Source organism: Pristiophorus japonicus, chromosome 4, assembly GCF_044704955.1.
Source record: "Pristiophorus japonicus isolate sPriJap1 chromosome 4, sPriJap1.hap1, whole genome shotgun sequence".
Classification (NCBI taxonomy): domain Eukaryota; kingdom Metazoa; phylum Chordata; class Chondrichthyes; family Pristiophoridae; genus Pristiophorus; species Pristiophorus japonicus.
Window position 1 is genome coordinate 105,541,586 of NC_091980.1, and position 17,726 is coordinate 105,559,311.

Here is a 17,726-nt window from a genome sequence, read left to right on the forward strand (position 1 = left end):
ACGTCGGCCTAGGTTTTTTTGTGCAAGTTCCTGGAGTGGGACTTGAACCAGTAACCTGCTGAACCCAGGGATAAGATGTGTGTGTGTGTGTGCGTGTTGGTGAGGGGAAGGTGGGAGGGGCAGAGCAGCCCTGTTGAGGTGAGTGCTACCCAGTGAGTGACAGCTCGGGCTGAAAGTCCTCCCATAATGGTGTTTGGTAAGGCATTCCAAGACTTGGACACTGACGATTGATTCAAGTAAAAAAAAATCTTGTTTTGAATCAATTTTATAATTGCAATAAAAACATGAATTGAAACATATAGTTCACATTCTTGCATAATGGTAGCTTACTCACTTATGTATTGGCATCTTAAGGTTGACCTGACAATTCAAGCATCTGAAGAAACTACAAAGTCCTCTAGGAAACAAAATCTAACTGTCCAACCATATATGAAGCATCCTTTGCAGAACAGGTATAATCTTTTTGCTGTTGCCTGTTAAATATTTAAATGAGAAAAATGGGATTTGGTATTTGCCACTTATACATAACTGCATTTTTTTAAATGTTTCTGTTTCTCACACATGGACTTTTACAGGGCATAGTTCCATGAATGCAAGCCAAATGTTGCCTTCAAATGTAAACCTAGACAATGAGTGCAAATATGCTGTTCATTGTGGAGGCCATCACTGCTCAGCCCAATCTTGTCCTTGCCAAACATCCACATGTATGCTTTCCAGCATGGGTCACTGGAAGGTGATCCAAGAGCACTTGCATTTCTGGCCCTTCTTTCTCATCCTGAGGTGCTAAAGCCAATTGTAGCATCAACTGGTGTCTTGACATGGCATTGGATAGAACTTGTGCCCTTCTGGCCTGTAATGCTTTGTAGTGCATGATGTAGATAAGCTCTTTATGATCATGCTGATTTGAGAAAGTGACTAAATTTACCACCATGTTAAACCATATATGGCTTGTGATCCAAATCCAACAACTTGCATTTATATAACTACTTTTTTAATGTAGTAAAACACATCAAGGTGTTTCACAGCAGCATTGTGAAACAAAATTTCATAGTGAGCCATGTAAAGAAATATTAGGACAGGTGACCAAAAGCTTGGTCAGAGGTAGGTTTTAAGAAGCTGCTCTTTTTTTTTTCTCCCCTCTGGACCCTTTTCTGTGACTTGTCAGCTCTGCTGTATGGTCATTGTAAATAAAAATGGAAACTTAAATGTGGGATTTTCAAAATGTTGAATAATTCTGCAGAAACTTTATGCAGTTTCAGTTGGCGAGAAAGTAGGGAACTAGAAAGGTGCATGTTGTACATTTCCTTTTGTGGATCATTGAGTATGCCAAAATATCAGTTGGTTGAAATTGGATGTTGCAATGTTTTATATCTCTGGAAAATATAGAAACTGTGAAGATACATAAAGTTCATTTGTTTATGTCCTAAGTTGAAGAAAAGGTTCATAGTTATGAAAATGAGAAAGGAAAAGACCAACTGGTCCATCAAGCCTGGCTTGTCCCATTCCAACATAGTATCACCTAATGCACTGTCAGCCGCCTTCGACTCCTGTACAGTCTTCTGGGAAATTTATCTCTTGCACCTGAAAGCAATCCAGCAAGCTCTAGATGAGCAGGGTGAATGTAGCTGGTCTCAACTTGCCTGCCTAGCTTCTATAACTGTCTTCAACTGCCCTCCCCAGGCCTGCAGTGAATATACACTTGAACATGGAGTAGGCCGTACAGCCCTTCGAACTTGTTCCGCCATTCAATATCATGGCTGATCTTCAATCTCAACTCTGCTTTTTGGCCTGATCTTCATATTTCTTGATTCCCTATAAGCCTAAAGATTTATCTATCTCCGCTTTGAATATAATCAACAACTTGGCATCCACAGCCCTTTTGTGGTAGAGAATACCAAATATTCACAACCCTCAGAGAAGAAATTCGTTCTCATCTGTCTTAACTGGCCGACTTATCCTGAGTCTATGCCCTCTAGTTCTAGACTCTCCAGCCAGGAGGAAATGACCTCTACAGCATCTGCCCTATCAATCCCCCTCAGAATCTTGCGTTCCAATGTAATCGCACCTCATTCTTCTAAACTCGAGAGCATGGGCTCAATCTCTCCTCATAGGACATCCCAGAAATCAATTTAGTGAACCTTTGTTGCGCTGCCTCTAAGACATGTATATCCTTCCTCTGATAAGGAAACCAATACTGTGCAAAATACTTCAGGTGTGATCTCATCAAAGCCTTGTACAATTGTAGTAAGAGTTCCTTACTCTTGTACTCCAAACCCCTTGCAAAAAAAAACATAAGAAATAGGAGCAGGAATAGACCATTCAGCCCCTCGAGCCTGCTCTGTCATTCAAGAAGATCATGGCTGACCTTCCATTTTCCTGCACTATCCCATATCTCTTGATTCCCTTAATATCTCTTCTCCCCCCCCCCCCCCTCGCAAAAGAAATAAAGGCCAATATGCCATGTGCCTTCCTAATTGCTTGCTGTACCTGCATGCTAACTGTTTCCTGTACAAGAACACCTAAATATAGATATACACTTTCCCACCTAGCTTTGTATCATCAAACTTTGATGCATTGCATGGTCCCTTCATCTAGGTCATCATTCAATATAGATTGTAAATAGCTGGGGCCCAAGCACTGATTCTTGAGGCACCCCACTAGTTGCAGCCTGCGAACTGAAAAATGACCCATTTATCCTTACTCTTTTCTGTCCATTACCCAATCCTAGCAGCTTATTCCAGAGATCAGTGACTCTCCTGCACAAACAAGTACTTCCTGACCTCCAATCTAACTGCTTTTGTACCTTGTATTGATGCTTCCTAGGACTACCCTTCCTATCCACTCATAACCTGTCCACATTTGTCAGAAAAGAATGCTTTTTTAAAAAAAAACTCCATTTTCCCTTGAAGTCTATACTTTTCCAGAGTTTAAAAAAAAAAAAACTCCAGTACCTTAAGCCTGTTCATGTAACTAAGGGCCCTGAAACTAAGTTAGTTGAATGACCCTCTGGACCTTCTCCAGAGCCCCTCTTCCCTGCCATTGTGAGGGACTAAAACTGGGAGCTGTGTTTTAGATGAAGCCAAAGCAAGTCCTTGCACAAGGCAAGAGCTGTACTTCTAGTATTTGTACATGTGATTTTTAGATGGTAAATATTTTATCTCTTCTAGGCCATTGGGGAGTATGTGTGCTTTGTAGAAATTCTCTTCTCAAATTTCAATGTGTACTGATGGGTCAAATTTCATTTATCACCTGGAATATAGGGTTTTTATTCTGTTCATATCTTGTGGGGTTTTTTTTGTGTAACCTAAACTATAACCTTGCCCACTTAATGTAACTTTAAAAAAAGAAAATAGTACTTGATCTTCCTACATTTTATAGGAATGGTGATTGCATTGTTGGTGTTGCTAGAAAGCAGCATTTTTCATGTAACTGAATAGTGATTTGTTTGACTAATGAATTTGTACCAGTAAAATGGTTCTCTGGTCTTGATCAATCACTTTTTTTGTGTATTTTTATTCTTGCTTCAAATACAGGTGGACCCTCTGGTTTTTCAAAAATGATAAAAGCAAAACCTGGCAGGCAAATCTTCGTCTTGTTACTAAATTTGACACTGTGGAGGATTTTTGGGCGTAAGTATTTTTAAATGGAACGGAATATGGATAAGTTTATTTCTAGAGGTTCAATTTGGAACTTCAGTTGAAATCTTTCAAAATTCTGAAATAGGATTCTTGCTTCTCAGGCCAAGTATCAGTTTTGGGATCTGTGGTGAGCTGTGATTGGCTGTGACATCAGTGTCCAATGGAAAGGCTGGTCCAACTATAGAACTCTGTTAATGTATCAGATGAAAGATTTCCACCTCAAACACTGATCGGTCGTCTTTATTTACCGATGTTGACTCGTGGGGACCTATGTATTTCCAGCACTTGAGGTCTTTCTAATGAAGACCTGAACTGCATTTCATGTCTCTGGCCATCCTGATTGTTTCCTGTCTGATGTGAGGGCATTTTGTTTTGACAATTTTTTTTGTAAACCAAGTAACTGTTAACTTATTCTGCATGCTGTTCTTGAGCACAGTTTGGAATACTAAGTGCATGTGCTTGATCCTGCTAGTTGAGATAATTGAGTTGGCTAGATTAGCAGCAATGTAACACTTGTACATGGTATAGAATATAAATTGTAACATTAATCTTCATGATTAAACTTTTGGATAATACAATTTGTTTTTTTAAACAGATCTTGTTAGCACTGGATTATATACTAGCCTTGCTCAGCACCTCTTTAATGCAAGGCTAACATCTGAAGTCTCTGAAATGGGCAAACTTTAATTGTTTCCTCATCTCCATCTGATCAACTGATCTGAGACAAATGAGACTAAAGGTGCTAGCTTTAAACCTTTCTAAAACTCTCAAAAACCAGTTCACTTGGTACTTACCTGAAGATTGCTGCAATTATGGATGTGGTCCTTCAGTCAACCACACTGTGCAGTTGACCACTCGCAAAGTCCCATAGGTGTTCTGTACCGTGGGGTCTCATTATTTCTATCTTTATACATTGTTACTTTGTACTGTAATACTGCTGATGTACTAGAATTTTGAGTGGATTAAATTTAGTTTTTGTTCAGTACTGGGGCCCTGTCTTGAAGACCAGTTGCATTTGTCTTTCTATACCTATCCTCAAGTGCTCTTGTTCCTTCTCAAATGTCAATCTGTTGATCAGTGCAAGAGTGAACATAAGCAACTTATTAATGTTCTCTACCCAAGGTTTGCTGCCTTGCAATAGACTTGGGAGCAGAGCATTCTGTGCAAGAAAATCATCAATTTCTCTCCTTCCCTGCTCTTACCCCCCACCCCCCTGCTTGTGGGGTGGTCATGTCTTTAAGCACTGGATTAGTATTGGTATTTCAGGAGCAGAGATCACAATTTTATTATGGAGACATTTTGCAATAAAATGTTAATTTCCAAAAGAATTTGCTGTGAAAATTATGCTATTTGTTTATATATGCAATACAAAGGAACATGGACTGGGTTACATTATTTTAGAATTGCTGGCCGATCTTCTGTGCTGCTGCTTATGGCTATTCTGGAGCACAATTGTGATGTCTGGCAGTTCTGGCCTGTCCCTTTTTTTTTTAAAAAGGCTACTGTTCAGTACATGTGGAAATGCAGAATTTTTTTAGCTGTTAATTAGATTAGTAAATGTTTGTCTCTGTGTCTCTGTCTCTGTCATCGCGATGCTAAGTGATTTCCCATGCCAATTTTATTTAGCTCTTTGGCCCTCTGATTTGTTTCCTGCAATCCCTTGCTACTTGCTATTTTAATGCTCTTGCCTTTCCAGTGTCCCTTCTCCCTTTTTTTAATAATTTCTGTTCTGCACTGGTTCATCCTGTCTTTGTTCAGTTTACTGAACCAAAGTGACTGCGTCTGTCAGCCATAGCTTTTGCTTGGGGCTCACGGATTGCTGCAAGGATCGGACAGGTTACTGCAGCCCTCAGTTTTTTGACTACTTTGATCTGCGTTTTTTTTTTCTTCACTGTGCAGTCAACCTCTGATCAATGCTGAGTCCAAGGCCGAAATAGGGCTGCTGTGGCAGTTTCAAATTTGTATCCAAGGGTGATTGTCTTTTCTATGAAATTTGCTTCTCATTTTTGTTTCAATAGATTATTCAATCATATTAAACTTGCCAGTAGGCTGACGTCGGGTTGTGATTACTCTCTCTTTAAGGTTTGTAATTTGATATTTTTATGCAAAATTAGCAATTATTCCAAAGGAAAATGAGTTTTACATGTAAATCAAACACTGCATTGTGTAAACATTGTTTTGTAGCCCATAGTCACAATCTTGAAAACACAATTGAAAGAATGAATGCTGAATGTGAAGTTCATGTTTACAGTGCCCCCATGAGGTAGTGTGGAAAAAAAAATTGAATTATTTGCTCGTTAATTAGGGTTTTCCATCTACTGGACACTTGGGAATAAAGTGCCCAAAGTCTTGTCTGCACAAATAAAGTGCCTGCACCTAACATTGCATTGCCTAAACTAGAATTTCACACTATCTCAAACCTTTTGATCTGGAGCAAACACTTCCCTGTTCTATTGCAAAAAAAAAAGACTTTTCCAAATTAGCAGAAATTTCCAAATGAGATGTTTTCAGCCCAGTTGTCGCTCTTGCTTGAGCTGGAGAAATTGACTTGAGGAAAAGGAGTAATTATTTGCAGAGAATTAGAAAATTCTCCAGATTGGGTGATTTGAAGTTCCTTTGCTGCATCTCCCTTGCCAAATCTCATCTTGCTACTTGGTACTTGCTGCATGTTAGCTGATGGTTTAATTGTTGAAATGTGACCTTTGATTTATAAAAAAAATCTGAGCAACAAATACAATATTTGTGTAGAGTCCAGAAAATAGTACAAAAGGATTAAACTTGGACTGTGCTCACTTGGTGGTCTGAAAGTGAGAGCAGTTTGGTTATCACTTGGTGTTTTTAATATAGTCAATAAGTCTTAATTTTATTTTTAGCTTAAAATCCTCATTTTGTTTCCCTTGATTTTAGGAAAGGGGTTAAGATAATTCCACAACCTGAAGCCTTTACATAATTCTAGAAGTTTAAGATTTGAAACACTTTTAAAACTTGATTTGTTTTAACTTTATTTTTAGTAATTTTGATTTGTACTGTTGTGTAGGATGGTATTGAACCCATGTGGGAGGACAACAGAAACAAGTGTGGTGGAAGATGGCTAATCACGCTGTCCAAGCAGCAAAGGATGCTTGAACTAGATCAATTCTGGTTAGAAACAGTGAGTTAATAAAGTATATGTATGTGATTTTAGGCAGCGCATCCAAGTGATGAGTCTACAGGCCGTGTTAAAGTTTTCATCTTCATCGAACAATTTCAAACTAAAGCAGTCCTTCTAGACAAACACCATTTAATTTTCTATTGCAGATTGGCACGAGTTGTTGTATTTGGAAATGTTTGTGGTTAAAATCAACTTCACCTCAAAGTAGAGTTGTTTGAGCTTAAATCTTGTGGAGCCCTTTTTTTACTGTCAGCTGTGGCTCAGTTGGTAGCACTCTCGTCTGTCTGAATTGTGGATTCAAGTCCCACTCCAGAGAATTCTAGGCTGACACTCCAGTGCAGTACTAAGGGAGTGCTACATTGTTGGAGCTGTCGTCTTTAGGATGAGTGGTTAAACAGAGACCCTGTCTGCTCTCTCCGGTGGACATAAGATTCCATTTGAAGAGCAAGGGAGTTCACCCCAGTGTCCTGGCCAATATTTATCCCTCAATCAACATCACTAAAAAAGATTATCTATTCATAATCACATTGCTGTTGTATCTGCTGTGTGCAAATTGGCTGCAGCGCTTCCTACATTACAACAGTGACTACACTTCAAAAGTACCTCATTGGCTGTGAAGTGATTTGGGATGTTCTGAGGTTGTAAAAGACACTCTAAAATGCAAGTATTAATTAAATCTGGGTGTTGTACTTGGACTGAACTAAAAATAAATCTTCAAGTCTATCCTGAAAGGGTATATGCCATAGTTGTCAGTGGAGCAATTAAGCACTTGGAATCTGTTAGCTTCCACTTTATTTAAAAAAAAAAAGTGCTGGTAACTTAAATGACTTTGTATTAATCTTTACAAGTTGCTGTGCCTTATTGGCGAAGCTTTTGATGTCTGGAGCAATGACATATGCGGTGGAGTAATTAACGTCCGAGCAAAAGGAGATAAAATAGCAATATGGACCCGTGACACTGAAAACCAAGAAGCAGTTTTACATATAGGGTAAGTTGATGCTTTTGAAGTATTCTATTAAAATTGTGTATCCACTTCTGATCACTGTTTTGGACCATTCCCTAGAAAATTGAACTGGAGGTTTTGTGACTATTTTTCAGTCAATTGCCTGAAATTTTTGTTTAGCTATCTTTCCCATAGTGTCAATTTTATCTTGCCACTTTTATTTTGTTGACTTGCAGATCCCTTGGTGTCTTTTTTTTTTTTTAGTTAAGACCTTGCTTGAAGATATGGTGTTTACCCCTTCCATTTTCCTCCCCTGTTTTGAGGTGATATCACTAGGCTCAATTTTCTCCAATGTTTTTTGGTGTATTGCCAGAGTTATGCCTCTTTTTGGATCCAACTACTCCAGAAAAATAAGTAGCAAGTTTCCCTGTTCTATTTTTTGACATTGGTGCCATGCAACCTGGCCTGTAGTTTTGTGGGGTGGAGCCTAATGTCTGCGCCGAAACATGATGTCCCCCCTTCTCTGCACGTGTGAGGGGGAAAAAAAGACATTATGACGTGATTGCTATGGACGCGCATGCCCAATACAGCTTCTGGTCTGCATTTGGCCATTTTTTAAAGAGCCAGTTGTGTGTGTGAGAACTTTAATTCTCATTGGAAAAATCAGAGCTGCAATACAAGATGCAATGCAGCTCAAGGACCAAGAATTTCTTACAGGATGAAGTGGAGGCACTAGTTGCTGTAATTGAGGCCAGTTGGCACGAGCTGGACACCAGCAGAGGTCACAAGTTTCACCAAAAGAAATGAAATGCTGGAACCAACTTGCAGAAGATTACTATGCAATGGTGACCACCGAGGTCTGGAAGCCAGTGCAAAAAGTGGCAGGACCTTGGTGAAGTAGTTAGTGTAAGTAATATTTTCATTTATTCACTGGAATTGCTATTGTAAATGTGACCATCTGTATGTCCCACCCAGCTGAAAGACATCCTCTTATAAAGTTATATTTTCATCTTTGCAGACTGGAAAGAATTTGAACAGGAGGAGGCCTGGCAAATCTGTACCCACTGACACCCTTGGAAGACAGGGTTGCTGCTTTGATGGGTCCTGCCTGGAGAAAAGCATCCAGCACTGCACAAACTTGGCACACACACTAAGGAGAGGGCGAGTCCTGCAAATTCCACAGTCTGGCTTTGCTAAATGTTAAGTACTGAACGGGCTAGCCATGCTTCAGTTCATGGAGCTGTCTCCGTCAGCTACGCTTCGGTTAATGCCTTTTGCTATCATTCATTGTGGTCCTTCAAATCAGCCTGCTTTCCTGTGCTGTGACCCTACTCATGCCATGCACCCACCCCTCCTCCTCTGCTGCTAACCATTTTTCTGTTATATTTTGCAGAACTTGAGGCCAACCTTTAACGAGGCTGAAGATTCAGATGCAGATGAGTCTGAAGAGAACATTTTTCCAATCCCACCTTCCAGACCAAGAGCATGGGTGTGAGGGGGAGGTGATGCCCCCACTGTTGTATGCACTTTGGAGGAGGTGCAGGTGCTGACAATTGAGGTGCCAGCCCCTGTGATTTTCCCCAATTCCCCCCCCCCCCACTCCACATAGCCCAGTGTAGGACAGTTGATGAACAGTGGTGTACCTTTAGGGAGATATTTCACAATGCTTGAAATATATTTGAGGTAAGGGTGTAAGAGAAAAGAGAGCCATCTGTGGCTCCTTAAAGAAATAAAGGACGGCATCCAATTTTAAAAAAAGCATACGAAGTGGTCAAAACGATTGGGAAGCTTTTAAAAGCCAACAAAGAATGACACAAAAATGATTAAGGAAGGGAAGATAGACTATGAAAATAAACTAGTGCAAAATTATAAAAACAAATAGCAAGAGTGGCTAAAGTAAATGTTGGTCCCTTCGAGGATGAGACCAGGGAATTAGTAATGGGAACATGGAGATGGCAGAAACTCTAAACAAATATTTTGTATCAGTTTTTATGGTAGATGACACTAACAATATTCCAACAATGGATAGTCAAGGGGCTATGTGGGGTGGGGGAAGAAATCACCTGAAGGTCAATAAATCCCCTGGACCTGATGGCTTGCATCCTAGGGTCTTAAGAGAAATAACAGCAGGGATTGTGGATGCACTGGTTGTAACTTACCAAAGTTCCCTGGATTCTGGGGAGGTCCCAGCAGATTGGAAAACTGCAAATGTAATATCCCTATTTTTTAAAAAAAGGAGGCAGACAAAAAGCAATAAACTATAGACCAGTTAGCCTAACATCTGTGGTTGGGAAAATGTTGGAGTCCATTATTAAAGAAGCCGTAACAGGACAGTTGGAAAAGCAAAATTCAGTCAGGCAGTCAGCATGGATTTATGAAATCATGTTTGACAAATTTGCTGGAATTCTTTGAGGATGTAACAAACAGGGTGGTTAAAGGGGAACCAGTGGATGTGGTGTATTTGGACTTCCAGAAGGCATTTAACAAGGTGCCACATAAAAGGCTACTGCACAAGATAAAATTCACTGGGTTGGGGGTAATACATTGGCATGGATAGAGGATTGGCCAACAAACTGATGAGAGTTGGGATAAATGGTTCATTCTCTGGTTGGCAATCAAGAACTAGTTGGGTGCTGCAGGGATCAGTGCTGGGACACCAACTATTTACAATCTATAACACTCCGTCCCTTCCTCCAAGTCGTAATGTAGCCAAGTTTGCTGACTATACAAAGATGGGAGGGAAAGCAAATTGTGAGGAGGATGCAAAAGGACAGACAGGCTAATGAGTGGGCAAAAATTTGGCAGATGGAGTATAATATTGGAAAGTGTGAGGTCATGCACTTTGGCAGAAAAAAATCAGCAAGTTATTTAAATAGAGAAAGATTGCAAAGTGCTACAGTACAGCATGACCTGGGGGTATTTGTGCATGAAACACAAGGAACAAGTGATCAGGAAGGCCAATGGAATTTTTGTCTCTATATTGCAAAGGGGATGGGACATTTTAACCGGTTTTGGGGGAGGTGGGATCTGTACAAACTGGACAGTCTGCACCTGGGTAGGACTGGAACCGATGTCCTAGGCGGAGTGTTTGCTAGTGCTGTTGGTGGGGGAATGGGAATCTATGCAGGGAGGCAGAGGGAAGAAAAAAAGGGGCAGAAGCAAAAGATAGGAAGGAGAAAAGTAAGAGTGGAGGGCAGAGAAATCCAGGGCAAAAATCAAAGCCACAATCTCGAGTCAGCGAAAGGCTGCGAGACCAGGAGTTCGGGAGGTGTGTTGCTGAGGCGCACTTGTGCAGCTACAGGAGGAAGGCAAAAAAGTAGAAAGAAATAGGTGACATCACAGCCAAGGGGGTAAATGGCTGGTGACTGGCAAGTAGTTTTTCTTTTTTCTCTTCGAACACTAAGTAACTTTTAGCATTGTTGTTGCCAATTTAAGTTAATCTAAGGGTTAAGTCATGGCAGGAGAGCTCTGACACGTGATATGCTCCTCCTGTACCATGTGGGAACTCGGGGACACTCCTGGTGTCCCTGACCACTACGTGTGCGGGAAGTGTATCCACCTCCAGCTCCTGACTGTCCGCGTTGCGGAATTGGAGCTGAGGGTGGATTCACTCTGGAACGTCCACGATGCTGAGATTGACGTGAGTAGCACATGTAGCGAGTTGGTCTTACTGCTGGTGAACGGTCCACAGCCAGCTAGGGAATGGAAGACCAGCAGGAAGAGCAGTGTAGGGGTCCCCTGCAGTCATCCCCTGCAAAACAGATTTACTGCTTTGGGTACTGTTGAGGGGGATGACTCATCAGGGGAGGACAGCAGCAGCCAAGTTCATGGCACCATGGTGGGCTCTGCTGCACAGGAGGGCAGGAAAAAGTGGGAGAGCGATGGTGATAGGGGAATAGATGGGCGTTTCTGCGGCCGCAACCAAGACTCCAGGATGGTATGTTGCCTCCCTGGTGCAAGGGTCAAGGATGTCTGAGCGGGTGCAGGACATTCTGAAAAGGGAGGGTGAACAGCCAGTTGTCGTGGTGTACATTGGTACCAACGATACAGGTTTTAAAGGGATGAGGTCCAAAGAGGCTAAATTAAAACATAGGACCTCAAAAGTAGCAATCTCGGGATTGCTACCAGTGCCACATTCTAGTCTGAGTAGGAATCTCAGGATAGCTCAGATGAATACATGGCTTGAGCAGTGGTGCAGCAGGGAGGGATTCATATTCCTGAAGTTTTGGGGGAGGTGGGACCAGTACAAACCGGACGGTCTGCACTTGGGTAGGACCAGAACCAATGTCCTAGGGGGCGTGTTTGCTAGTGCTGTTGGGGAGGAGTTAAACTAATATGGCAGGGGGATGGGAACCAATGGAGGAAGACAAAATGGAGACAGAAGCAAAAGACAAAGGAGATGAGTAAAAGTGGAGGGCAGAGAAACCAAAGGCAAAAAACAGAGCCATTGTACAGCAAAATTCTAAAGGGTCAAAGTGTAATAAGGCAAGCATGAAAGCTCGGTGCCTCAATGCGAGAGGAGTATTCGGAACCCAGGAGAGGGCTCTGAGCTAGTTAGTGGATGAGAGCTCGGATGAACAGGACCCCAAGAAAGAATGCAAAAGGCAGGAGACAACAGAGCAGAGTAGCACTTGGGTAAGTGTAAACCACAAGGTGATAAGGGACAATATGTATGAATATAAAGGGGATGCAGGAGGGGTCAAAACTCAAAATTATGGTCTAAAAACTAGTATTAAAACACTTTACCTAAATGCACGCAGCATTCAAAATAAAGTAAATTAGTTGACTGCACAAATCATTACAAATGGGTATGATTTGGTGGCCATTACAGAAATGTGGTTGCAGGGTGGCTAAGACTGGGAATTAAACATACAGGGGTATCTGACAATTCGGAAAGATAGACAAGAAGGGAAAGGAGGTGGGGTACCTCTGATAATAAATATCAGGGCAGTTGTGAGACGATAGTGGCTCTAATGAACAAAATGTTGAATCATTGTGGATGGAGATTAGAGATAGTAAGGGGAAAAAGTCACTGGTGGGCGTGGTTTATAGGCCCCCAAATAATAACTTCACGGTGGGGCGGACAATAATCAAGGGAATAATGTAGGCATGTGAAAAAGGAACGGCAGTAATCATGGGGGATTTTAACCTACATAGCGATTGGTCTGATCAAATCACACTAGGTTGCCTTGAGGAAGAATTCATAGAATGCATGTGGGATTGTTTCTTAGAACAGTATATTATAGAACCTACAAGGGAGCAAGCTATCTTAGATCTGGTCCTGTGTAATGAGACAGGAATAATAAACTATCTCCTAGTAAAAGATCCTCTGAGTGATCACAGTATAGTTGAATTTGTAATACAGATTGAGGGTGAGGAAGTAGTGTCTCAAACGAGCATACAATGCTTAAAGGGGACTACAGTTGGATGAGGGAAGAGTTGGCTAAAGTAGACTGGAAACAGACTAAACGGCACAGTGGAGGACTTTTAAGGAGCTCTTTCATAGTGCTCAACAAAAATATATTCCAGTGAAAAAGGGTGGTAAGAGAAGGGATAACCAGCCATGGATGACCAAGGAAATAAAGGAGTATCAAATTTTAAAAACCAATGTGTATAAGGTGGCCACAGTTAGTGGGAAGCTAGAAGATTGGGAAAATTTTAAACAGCAAAGAATGACTAAGAAAGCAATAAAGAAAGGCAAGATAGATTACAAAAGTAAACTTGCGCAAAACATAACATAGTAAAAGTTTTTACCGATATATAAAACGGAGAAAAGTGACTAAAGTAAATGTTGGTCCCTTAGAAGATAAGGGGGATTTAATAATGGGAAATGTGGAAATGGCTGAGACCTTAAACAATTATTTTGCTTTGGTCTTCACAGTGGAAGACACAAAAACCATGCCAAAAATTGCTGGTCACGGGAGTATGGGAAGGGAGGACCTTGAGATAATCACTATCACTAGGGGGGTAGTGCTGGACAGGCTAATGGGACTTGAGGTGGACAAGTCCCCTGGTCCTGATGAAATGCATCCCAGGGTATTAAGAGATAGCGGAAGTTAGAGCAGATGCATTTGTTATAATCTACCAAAATTCTCTGGACTCTGGGGAGGTACCAGCGGATTGGAAAGCAGCTAATGTAATGCTGCAAAGAGATTTAGATAGGTTAAGCGAATGGGCTAAGGTTTGGCAGATGGAATACAATGTCGGAAAGTGTGAGGTCATCCACTTTGGGGGGGAAAAAAAACAGTAAAAGGGAATATTATTTGAATGGGGAGAAATTACAACATGCTGCGGTGCAGAGGGACCTGGGGGTCCTTGTGCATGAATCCCAAAAAGTTGGTTTGCATGTGCAGTAGGTAATCAGGAAGGCGAATGGAATGTTGGCCTTCATTGCGAGAGGGATGGAGTACAAAAGCAGGGAGGTCCTGCTGCAACTGTGCAGGGTATTGGAGAGGCCGCACCTGGAGTATTGCATGCAGTTTTGGTCACCTTACTTGAGGAAGGATATACTAGCCTTGGAGGGGGTACAGAGACGATTCACTAGGCTGATTCCGGAGATGAGGGGGTTACCTTATGATAGATTGAGTAGACTGGGTCTTTACTCATTGGAGTTCAGAAGGATGAGGGGTGATCTTATAGAAACATTTAAAATAATGAAAGGGATAGACAAGATAGAGGCAGAGAGGTTATTTCCACTGGTCGGGGAGACTAGAACTAGGGGGCACAGCCTCAAAATATGGGGGAGCCAATTTAAAACCGAGTTGAGAAGGAATTTCTTCTCCCAGAGGGTTGTTAAACTGGAAATCTCTGCCCAAGGAAGCAGTTGAGGCTAGCTCATTGAATATATTCAAATCAGAGATTTTTAACCAATAAGGGAATTAAGGGTATGGGAAGCGGGCAGGTAAGTGGAGCTGAGTCCACGGCCAGATCAGCCATGATGTTGAATGGCGGAGCAGGCTCAAGGGGCTAGATGGCCTACTCCTGTTCCTAATTCTTATGTTCTTATTACAACATAATTCTAAAAGGACAGTGTTTGTTTTTGTTTTTGTTTTTAAAAAAAAAAATGCCTGAAGGCGGAATCTCTGTGGAGCATTTGTAATGAGGTGGATGAATTAACTGTGCAGATAGCTGTTAACGGATATGATGTCATTGGGATTACGGAGACATGGCTCCAGGGTAACCAAGGCTGGGAACTCAACATCCAGGGGTATTCAATATACAGGAAGGATAGACAAAGGAAAAGGAGGTGGGGTAGCGTTGCTGGTTAAAGTCCAATAGCAAGGAAGGACATTCGCTTGGATGATGTGGAATCTGTATGGATAAAGCTCTGGAACACCAGGGCAGAAAACGCCAGTGGGAGTAGTGTACAGACCACCAAACAGTAGTAGGGAGGTTGGGGATGGCATTAAACAGGAAATTAGGGATGTGTGCAATAAAGGTACAGCAGTTATCATGGGTGTCTTTAATCTACATATAGATAGGGCTAACCAAACTGGTAGCAATACAGTGGAAGAGGATTTCCTGGAGCGTATAAGGGATGGTGTCTAGACCAATAAGTCGAGGAACCAGCTAGAGTGCTGGGTGTTGTGTAATGAGGATTAATTAGCAATCTTGTGCAAGGCCCCTTGGGGAAGAGTGACCATCATTTGGTAGAATTCTACACTTTAAGATAGCGACAGTTAATTCAGAGACTAGGGTCATGAATTTAAAGGAAACTTCGATGGTATGAGACGTGAATTGGCTAGGATAGACTGGCGATAGATTTAAAGGGTTGACGGTGGATAGGCAATGGCAGACATTTAAAGATCACATGGATGAACTTTAACAATTGTACATCCCTGTCTGGTGTTTTTTTTAAAAAACGCCAAAGGTGGCTAACAAGGGAAATTAGGGATAGTGTTATATCCAAGGAAGAGGCTTATAAATTGGCCAGAGAAAGCAGCAATCCTGAGGACTGGAAGAAATTTAGAATTCAGCAGAGGACAAAGGGTTTAATTAGGAGGGGGAAAATAGAGTATGAGTAAGCTTGCAGAGGACATAAAAACTGACTGCAAAAGCTTCTATAAACATGTGAAGAGAAAAAGATTAGTGAAGACAAATGTAGATCCCTTGCAGTCAGAATTGGGTGAATTTATAATGCAGAGCAAAGAAATGGCAAACCAATTGAACAAATACTTTGGTTCTGTCTTTGCTAAGGAAGACACGAGTAACCTTCCGGAAATACTAGGGGACCGAGGGTCTAGCGAGAAGGAGGTACTGAAGGAAATCCCTTTAGTCAGGTGCGTGGAGATTCGGGAGGCGCGTCGCTGAGGCCTATAAAAAGGCCTAACACGTCAGAGGCTCGGGAGTTTTAGGTGCGTGGGGAGGTGCGTTGCTGAGGTGTGCTTGTCCAGCTGCAGGGAGAAGGCAAAAAAGTAGAAAGAAATAGTGATGTCACAGCCAAGGGGGTAAATGATAGGCTGGTGACTGGTAAGTAGTTTTTCTTTTTTCTCTGCTATATCAGTGAGTAACTTGTAGCACTGTTGCCAATTTAAGTTAATCTAAGTGTTAAGTCATGGCAGGAGAGCTCGGACACGTGTTATGCTCCTCCTGTACTACGTGGGAAATCGGGAACGCCTCCGGTGTCCCTGACGACTAAGTGTGCGGGAAGTGTATCCGCCTCCAGCTCCTGACGGATCGCGTTGCGGAATTGGTGCAGAAGGTGGATTCACTCTGGAGCATCCACAATGCTGAGAATGACGTGAATAGCACATTTAGTGAGTTGGTCTTACCGCAGGTAAAGGGCCCACAACCAGATAGGGAATGGAAGACCAACAGGAAGAGCAGTGCAAGGAAGGTAGTGCAGGGATCCCCTGCAAAACAGATACACCGCTTTGAATACTGTTGAGGGAGATGACTCATCAGGGGAGGGCAGCAGCAGCCAGGTTCATGGCACCGTGGCTGGCTCCCCTCCACAGGAGGGCAGGAAAGAGGTGGGAGAGCGATAGTGATAGGGGATTCAATTGTAAGGGTAATAGGCATTTCTGCAGCTGTAACCAAGACTCCAGGATGGTATGTTGCCTCCTGGTGCAAGGGTCAAGGATGTCTTGGAGCGGGTGCAGGACATTCCGAAAAGGGAGGGTGAACAGCCAGTTGTTGTGGTGCACATTGGTACCAACGATATAGGTTTTAAAAAAAAATGGGATGAGGTCCTACATGACTAGTTTAAGGAGCTAGGAGATAAATTTTAAAAAGTAGGACCTCAAAAGTAGTAATCACAGGATTGCTAGTCAGAGTAGGAATCGCAGGATAGCTCCGATGAATACGTGGCTTGAGTAGTGGTGCAGCAGGGAGGGATTCAAATTCCTGGGGCATTGGAACCGGTTCTGGGGGAGGTGGGACCAGCACAAACTGGATGGTCTTCACCTAGGCAGGACCGGAACCAATGTTCTAGGAGTGTTTTCTTGTGCTGTTTGGGAGGTGTTAAACTAATATGGCAGGGGGATGGGAACCAATGCAGGGAGACAGGGAAACAAAATGGAGACAGAAGCAAAAGACAAAGGAGATGAGTAAAAGTGGAGGGCAGAGAAGCCCAAGGCAAAGAACAAAGGGCAACTTTGCAGCAAAATTCTAAAGGGTCTAAGTGCGTTAAAAAGGCAAGCCTGAAGGCTCTGTGCCTCAATGCGAGGAGTATTTGGAATAAGGTGGACGAATTAACTGTGCAGATAGCAGTTAACAGATACTATGTGGTTGGCATCACGGAGACATGGCTCCATGGTGACCAAGGCTGGGAACTCAACATCCAAGGGTATTCAACATTTAGGAAGGATAGAAAGAAAGGAAAAGCAGGTGGGGTGGTGGTGCTGGTTAAAGATGAAATTAATGCAATTGTAAGGAAAGACATTAGCTTGGATGATGTGGAATTGGTATGGGTGGAGCTACGGAATACCAAGGGGCAGAAAACGCTAGTGGGAGTTGTGTACGGACCTCCAAACAGTAGTAGTGATGGGGAGGG

At 42.2% G+C, this 17,726-nt stretch overlaps 1 protein-coding gene across 1 annotated transcript in view; it reads left to right on the forward strand.

Moving 5' to 3' along the window:
- Positions 1-384: 384 nt before the first annotated feature.
- LOC139262135 (eukaryotic translation initiation factor 4E-1A-like) overlaps positions 385-17,726 on the forward strand; it is a 38,817-nt gene continuing 21,475 nt past the window's right edge. Inside the window, exons 1-5 of the mRNA XM_070877284.1 lie at positions 385-452; positions 3,534-3,629; positions 5,657-5,720; positions 6,676-6,789; positions 7,638-7,777. Of these exons, the coding sequence (XP_070733385.1) occupies positions 430-452; positions 3,534-3,629; positions 5,657-5,720; positions 6,676-6,789; positions 7,638-7,777 (437 nt within the window). The 5' untranslated portion in view covers positions 385-429. The remainder of the gene's footprint in view (positions 453-3,533; positions 3,630-5,656; positions 5,721-6,675; positions 6,790-7,637; positions 7,778-17,726) is intronic.